Raw genomic sequence first — 8,687 nt, 5'->3', positions numbered from 1 at the left:
ATTTGGAAGAAACTTACTTGTTTTTTTATAATAATGTTTTTCTTTTTGAAAAAGTAACAGATGTTTATTTTTAGATAATGTAAAAATGTAGATAAGCCAAAATAAAAAGACAAATGAAATTCACCCATAATCCCACCAACCAATTAAATGTTACAGTTTGTGGCTTCCAGCCATTTGTCATCTGATTGTTCAGTTACTATGTTGACATTATCAATCCATGTACTTATCCATAGTCAAGCAGACATAGCAGTTTACTTGAAAGAGTGTCCTTTGTTTAACCATGTCGATAACTTTTTATTATTATCAATACTTTAATGAACATTAATGTATACAAATATTAGTGCATAATGCTAACTCATTTCTTTAGATGAAATACTTAGATTAAAAGAATAATTCATTTTTGTTGAAAGCATTAAATAAAAGTGTAAGCTATAAAAAGTATGGTCTATGCTACAATTCTAAAGGTAGCCACTAATAATGGTTTGTGTATTTAACATGTATTCATTGATTTAATACAACTTACAGTATAGGTACAATGTGTCATACTCAGTTCTAATCACTGGAGATACAGTATTTATTTATTAAATAGACACAGTTAGTGTATGCAAAGAACTTAAGATTTTAGGAAAAGAGATCTTAAATTATACATGAATATACATATGTCTGTAAATTGCAATGGGTGCACTGACGATGTAGTAAATGAATTTGATAAGAGAGTATAAGACTACTTAATTTAAATTAATCAGTAGGGTATAGAGGTATCAGGGAATTTTTTTTCTGAAGAAGAAACAAATATGTCAACATTTAAAATTTAAGTTAATTAATCCAAGTAAGAATGTGAGATGTAGTGTTCTGAATTGAGCAGTAGTGTTCTGGATTGAGAAGGATGTAAGGATTATTCTACATTCAAAGAGTACAATGTATCAAGTCTTTGAAAATGGAGTTGAACTTGATAACTGAAAGCAATGCAGCACATCTAAAAGACAGATAAGCAACTGGATATTAGAGAAGTATAAAAGGCAAGCAAAAAGTAGGTCTTAGAGGCCATGGAGGCCATGTTGATGTGTTGATCTTCATTCTATAAAACAATGAAAACTTTTGGAGGATTTCCACATTAACTGGTATATATCTTTACCTTAGCCTAGTCCTATGCCTGACATGTTGTTATCGACACCCAGCACTATTCCCACCATTCCTTTCAATTGCAGGGGTCTGGATATGAGAAAATTTCATTTCCCAAACTTCCTTGTCAGCTGGTATCCAGTGAGGTAAGAGTAAGACACTGGCAGAAATCAAGAAGACAGCAGGAAGGATGACTTCATGAGCAGTAGCAACATGAGATTCAGGTAGTCAAGATTTCCTGTAATAGAAGCAATTTTTGGTCTGAGACAACAATAGCCTTGCTTTGATGATTCCATGGTGAATAGAGGCAGCCACTTCCTGGCCTTTTATATCCTTCTTCCTTTTGCTTTTTCAACACCCTCCCCCAATGCTTTTGTATAACTCTCCATTAAAATCCTCTCTACTTAAAATATTTAGAGAGGAGTCTGTCATCCTTTCTAGACATTAGCTGAATGAATATATTTGATTTAAACAAACAGTTTCTCACTGACCATGTTTATTGCATGGATATTAAAGAAAAATTTTTAATGGATCAATCTGTTTTAATTCTAGGTAACACTCAGGCATAATTTTACATATTTAAAAAATAATAACAAAAATCCTGACTTGAAGAATTCTGAACAATTATTCTTGTGAAGACTCTAGGTCCTATGTTTTCTGAAAGAGTACTAATTTTGCATGGCTGTCATGGTATCACTCAAATGACCCTTGACATTACCAAATTCTATATCCTTTCCAGAAAAGATTGCTCGTCACATATTCATCAGTTTTCCTATCATGTAGATAGTTTACATATTTGTTGTCTTTGATATCCATAACTTACTCACATTTATTTGGGGAGCCTCTCAATTTGACTGGCTGGGAGCTGGTCTTTCCTGTCCAATGATTTCTGATAGGATTAATGGTGTACTTGATCAAATAAGGAGGGTTTCAAGTAGCAGGTTCATGCTATAGTCCTAGATTTTTTATCTAGCCTCGGAGTGACAAAAATGATTGAACTGGTGGTCTGCCTGTTCCTTTCCCCACTCTGGCTCTGGTGTATCCTCTCACTCTCCCCTGCTTCTGACTATATCCAGTGCTTGTATAAATAAATAAATAAATCTTAAAAAAAAAAGATTGAACTGGAATCAAGTGAAGTTGATTCATCTTGATGATGTCTGCCATTGGTTCCTGCTGGCCCCTGTCCATTGGGTAATGTTTGGTCTGGTTCCCCAGCTTTCCCCTCTAATCATTATGAGCAGTTCCATATCACCCAGGATTTTGCCTTTCTTTTTGAGTTGAATAAATTCAAATTCTGTCAGCTAAAAGAACCATGTACATAGAGATTATATTTTTCTATTTTCCTTTCTTTTTAATTGTGGTTATATATATATATATATATATATATCTCATAATATTTATCCTCTTATTTATTTTAAGTATACAATTCAGTAGTGGTAAATTCATTCTTATTGCTATACATCTAATCTCCAGAATTTTTACATCTCATAAACCTGAAATTTTTGGGCCTCCCTGATGGCACAGGCGGTTGACTGCCACACTGTGAAGCTCTCCACAGCCTCTGCAGCATGGGTTTGATCCCGGCTGGCTGGCGAGAATCCCACATGGCATGGCAGACCTCTCCTGTCTTGCCCGCTGCTCCGCTCAGCAGTGTGTTTCGTCAGTCTGCCTGTTCTGTTCCCCGCTCTGGCTCTGGTGAATCCTCTCACCCTCCCACGCATCTGGCCTGTACCCTGGTTCTTGTACAAATAAATAAATCTTTAAAAAATACATAAATAAACCTGAAACTTTATACCCATTAAATGACAGTTCTGTATTCCTCTCTGCCCCCAGCCCCTAGCAACCATCTCTATGGATTTGATTATTCTGGGTACCTCAGATAAATGGAATCATATGGTAGTCTTTTTGTGACTAGTTTACTACACTAAATATAATGTTCTTAAGTTCATCTGTGTTGTAGCTTGAATCAAAATTTCCTTTTGTTTTAAGACTGAGTAATATTCCACAGTTTGTCGATATTACATTTTGTTTGTTCTATCAATGGGCACGGGTGGTTTCTACTTTTTGGCTATTAGATAATACTACTATGAATGTGAGTGTACAATTATCTCTTTGAGATTCTGCTTTTAATTTATTTGGGGCATGTATTCAGAAGTTTAATTGCTGGATCATGTGGTAATTCTGTTTTTAATTTTCCGAGGAGCCACCGTACTGTTTCCCACAGTTGTCTCACCATTTTCCATTCCACCAACAGTGCACAAATATTCCAGTGTCTTCACACTCTCCAGTGCTTGCAAATGACTGTTGTGAATGTCATCATTTTATAGTAGCCAGCCTATACACTAATTAGGTGTTAGGTATTTTTTAAACTCATATTGCACCAAAGACTATCTTTTATATTCAGAAATGGGTGACACAGAATATAATGAACAATTAAATACTAACTTAAGCCTATTGGGGAAGACCTGTATGACACTCTAAACTCTCTTTTGGGAGCTCCCGGACATAGTTTGTTTGTATACTCTTGCCACTTCTCCCTACATTTCTCCCATTAAGAAAGCCTTTAAAGCTGCAAGTCAGATGACTAAAGGCCTTCTATTAAGGAAGCATTTAGTATTCTTTGAAAAGCACTAGTATTACTGGTTCTGACTTGAGATATCCTGAATAAGTCTGGACACCAGAGCTTGGTGCTTACCTTTCAAACTCTTCACTGCCAAGACGCAGACAACTAAATACCTCCGGGCATATTTGCATCTCTGACCTTTTTCTCTGAGGCACATTTCCTTGGTTTGGCACATTCCTTTTTGGATTTCTTTACCTGAGCAGGGGCCAGGAGATCTGTGACTCTTGGCAGAGTGTGTGTTAAGGAGCCAAACAGCACCGGGATTCTCATTCTGTCATTCCCAGCTGGGTGACTTTAAGATAGGTTCTTAAACTCTCTGAAATCCAGTCTCCTCATCTATGAAACAGGAATTATGCTGCCTGTTTGTAGATCTGTTGTGATGACTAACTGAAGTAGTGGAGATTCATGTTCCCAACATGATATTTACATAACAGGCAGTGTACTCACTACACAAAAGTGGTTGATGGTTATTATCTGAAAATAAAAGCATGAATTTAGCTACTCTGAATATGTTCTCTTAACTATTCCTGAATTCTTTTGAGAACTCTCAACAATTACACTGGGTAGTTCATATTTCAAAAGGACTGAGATTTCTTTGTTTTTCAAAATTATGTATTTTTTCAAGAAACATCTCTAACATTTTTTTCTAAAAAGCATCCATTTTCACTATTGTCTAATCTAGAATAGATTTCTATTCTACCCTAAAACTTTCCTTTTAACATGTTTATGTACATATGTGTATATACACATATGAATATATACAAATATGTAGATATTCACATATATTTTAGCACTTTAATTATTACCATGAATATTATAAAATGCCTTGCATGTATAAACTTTTACCAAATATTTTCAAAAATGCATTCTGATTTTAAGCACTCATTAAAACCTAGTACAGTAGCAAGAGGAGCAAATATTATGGTCCTGGTTTCACAGGTGAGATTTTGAGTAGTGTGTGAATTGTCTGAAACCTCAAAATCATTCAAATATTGCAATGAGAACTTAAGCTCAGGTGTTTGGTTTTCAAATCCATCGCTGCCTCCGCTGCATCTCACAGCCTCCTTACCGTGCTATGGAGGCTACTGCAAAATGAATGGGGAAGAACAGCAAAAATGTAAGGCTCGTGGCCTTTTTGGGATTTGGAAAGACTACCTTTTTTTTTTTTTAAGATTTATTTTTATTTACTTATACAAGCACTGGGTACAGTCAGAAGGGCGGGAGGGTGAGAGAATTCACCAGAGCCAGAGCGGGGAGCAGAGCAGGCAGGCAGAAGGACCGAAGTACACTGCTGAGGGGAGCAGCGGGTGGCAGGAGAGGTCTGCCCTCCATGTGGGACCCTCCTCCGGTGGCCGGGGAGCAGATGGGGATCGAAGCAGCACTGCAAAGGCTGCGGGCAGCTTCACAACCCAGCACTCAACCGCTGCGCCACCCGGGAGGCCCTGGAAAGACTAAGTTTCAGCACTAAGTGTCATGCTCAGTATCTAACAAGAGTTCCATAGCACTGGGAGTATTCCATTGCTTCAAGATTTATAGGTTTGTTCCTTAAAATAAAGGAAAACACATAATACATTGCAGATCTTCATTTTGGCAAATGTGTTGTTATTATGTCCCAAATATTAGATTCTTCTCCTTCTCAATTGACCAGATTTATAATGGAAATTTATTTCCTGGATACATCTTTATAGACATGATTTTTTTCATTCAAAAAGCAGTATTTATATCCCATTATCCAATTCCTATATATTTTTTGAAATTTAGAAAGGATATGATTAGGCAATGCATTTGACACTGTGGTTCAGAATAAGTAAAAAGATGAAAATGAAATGAGTCTGGAAATATCTCCATGTGTCAGATTTATTCTTCAGGGTTTGTTAAAACACTAATGTTGGCCAAAATTAGAATAATCATTTTGTGAACAATTGGTATTATATGTAAAGAGCAAAAAATATATGTTCATAATCACTAGCCCACCAGAGAATTTATCATGTGGAAATACCTCTTCTCATATTCCAACCTTGTATGTATGCATATGAACACAAAGAAATAAGTATGCACCTGAAAATTGCACTAGCAGAAAAATCTAAATTTTCAAAAAATTGAAGTACTTGAAGAAAGTAAAGTAAATTAATCCTGATGGAATACTGGGCCACCATTAAATGACTATTTTGAAGAATTTGTAGCAATACACATTGATTTATTTTGCCACAGGGAAAGAAAACAGAAAATCATGTCTTTGCTGATTCCAGTTGTGAAAAAAATATTTTGCATGAGGACAAACAGCTAAAAAGCACATAGACGAGTTAAAGGGCTCCCCCTCCTTGTAAATCAGTTAACAGTATCTGTAATTAAAAACAAAAATAAAACACCCTTTTGACATGTACTATGTAAAATGGAGTGAAAAATAACTGTAAGTTGCTCTCTGTCCTAATAAAATTGGGTGCTGCGGACATGGGGTGACATGTAGGTTGCATGTGAGCCCTAACTTTGCACCATATGGAGAGAGTTCAGAACAATGACTGGGAGATAGCCCAATTCCCTGCAGACCAAAGGCTATCACCGTGTCATCTCTGAACAATACAAACATGCTCTACATTCCTTGTATCTGTTAGGGCATCGAGGCTCCAGATATCATATCTTTAAATCATCAGATCCCAAAGGGAAACTAAAATTGCATGAGAAGGAAAAATACTACACCCTGGGAAAAAATAACCACTTTTGTAAGTCTTTATTTTTAGTTGCTCCTCCCATAGTAATGCACTGAAAGGCATAACAGTTTATATTGTACAAAGCATTTGAAGAAAGTACCTCAATTTGCCGATTATTTCAAAATGAGAATACAAACAAAAAGAAAACAAATCTGGTTTCTCAATAAAGGGCAAAATAACTGAATACAGTCTGTTATTCACGTCTCTCTTTTAACATAAGGTCTGGAACACTTCATTTTACAAATAGGATTAACATGAACATAACATCGCACAAGCTTGCAGACAACCAGCATAAAATATGGGGTACAGTTTTTAATCAGAAGAATCATGCTTTCATGAAAGAAATTATAATCCTTTATACAATTGAATCAATTTCAGTATTACAAAAACTAAGTTGCATCTATTCGTATTTAGCTCATCAAGAAGGAAAACAAAACAACAACAAAAAAGGAATGTCAAGAAAAGCCAAACACCATTTGGCACGCCCAAACACAGGTAGAGTCACCTTGGTCCTTGAAATTCAGAAAGGGCTGTGCCTCCGACGTCAGAAAGTAGTGGCTGACTGGAACAGTGCTATTTAATCAATAAACAATAGTTTGCCAAAAATAAATACATGATACACGCAACACACAAAAAAATTAAACATTAAAAAACAGTGACATGATTGTCTAAAATTAAGATGTTATTACAAGGATTTGGCAAACATTTTATTAGTGTAGTGGTACAGCGGTACTGGTGATGAATGAGTTACTTCACTGACTTAACCTCTTTGAGCATTGAACATCCATAGTTTACAATATACACATACCCTTGTTCCCTAGTTTTTAACAATGTACTTAAGAAGGCAAAAGTTAAGGGGGAATAATAAGTACTCCCTTTAATCAGTTCCTAGAATAACTGAGTGTGCATTTCATCCAACTACTTCCGTCTTCAAAGGGTTAAATTACATAAAACTTTAACAAAGAAAAAATTTAAATCTGTAATTAAAAGCAACTGTTCCCAATCATGTATCAGGTGATCTTGTACAAAAGAGAATGCAGTTTCTATGGAGTTTTCATTCCTATCAATGCCATCATCTCCACTGCCCTCTCACCCACCCGCACCCTAGGGCAGGGTGAGCTGGAAGATGCCTTCTGCCCAGCAAGTTTTTCATTTTCATTGAGTCATTCTAAGTTGCATTGATCCTCCAGAAGTCAGCAGTGCCTTTGCTGTGCAAAACAAAATATCGAGAATAAATAGTTTCTTTTTTCTTTCCTTCCTTTCCTTCCTTTCTTTCCTTCCTTTCCTTCCTTTCTTTCCTTCCTTTTCTTCCTTCCTTCCTTTTTTTAATCATTCAGTTTAAGGTCACTGGACTTTAAACGAGTGACCCTTCAGGTTTCTAAGGCATTCTGCTCAGCAGTCTTTTAAATAGTCCTAGAGCCATGTTACTGCTGGACTTGGTCCCACTCTGGTCAACCTTGGTAATGTCATACGTGGCTTATGGACTGGATGGCACTTGATTCCGCTGCAGCCCTTGCCATACTGTGCCACACGTCAGAAGAACTGTGGGATGCAGAATGGAGGGACTCCTTGTCGGACAGTGACAACATCATGGCATAGGCCTGGGGTGAAAAGGAGAGAGGTAAATGGCATTTCAAAAACATCACTTTCAATTTGAAGAATATTTCAATATTGAAGAATATTCCCCAATATTTAATTTTGGAGAATGTTAAAGAAAGGATTCTGAATAGGATCATCCCTCGTGGGTGTTTGGAAAAGATGTTGTGGACGTTCTAATGATTTAGAGGCGCTACTGCCCTTCAGTGTCTAGAAGTCACAAAAGGAACATGTTCTATGGAAAAAAATATTAAGTATTGTACCTAATCAGACAATTAATCTTCCACTGAGGAACGCAAGCTATCCTCCTGCCCAATCATAAATATAATCATCTATCAAATGTTCATGCACATGCACAACTCGCCAAAATGATGATTGTGTGCTTACGACTGAAACTGCAAATAGGAACAGGATATGGCTTGGCCTTGACAGCATTGTGGTCTTGAAGGGAAAAGAGTCTGAATCCTGAACTTGGTAACTGAAGGCACAAAAGGTGAAATGACTTGCCTGAGCCACTCAACTAGATAGTAAAGGAAGCATAAATAAAACTCATTCTTGTCCAACTTTAAATTCAGTGTCCTTTCTCCAGTTCCCTTCCATTTTTGAAATATCCACTGCTGACAGCTAAAGACCTGGAA

The 8,687-nt window shown here is 36.5% G+C and overlaps 1 protein-coding gene across 13 annotated transcripts in view; it reads right to left on the bottom strand.

Moving 5' to 3' along the window:
• Positions 1 to 6,438: 6,438 nt before the first annotated feature.
• Positions 6,439 to 8,687, bottom strand: part of MECOM (MDS1 and EVI1 complex locus) — a 578,367-nt gene continuing 576,118 nt past the window's right edge. For 12 of the 13 annotated variants that reach the window (XM_054700716.1, XM_054700718.1, XM_054700717.1 and 9 more), the window contains one exon: positions 6,439 to 8,054. In XM_054700716.1, the coding sequence (XP_054556691.1) occupies positions 7,920 to 8,054 (135 nt within the window). In that variant the 3' untranslated portion in view covers positions 6,439 to 7,919. The remainder of the gene's footprint in view (positions 8,055 to 8,687) is intronic. The other variant, XM_054700720.1, reaches the window with a different exon arrangement.

Source organism: Talpa occidentalis, unplaced genomic scaffold, assembly GCF_014898055.3.
Source record: "Talpa occidentalis isolate TD23 unplaced genomic scaffold, MPIMG_talOcc4v2.1 talOcc4.4, whole genome shotgun sequence".
NCBI lineage: Eukaryota > Metazoa > Chordata > Mammalia > Eulipotyphla > Talpidae > Talpa > Talpa occidentalis.
Note: the sequence above shows the minus strand (reverse complement) of the source record. Positions and strands in the feature narration are given on the sequence as shown.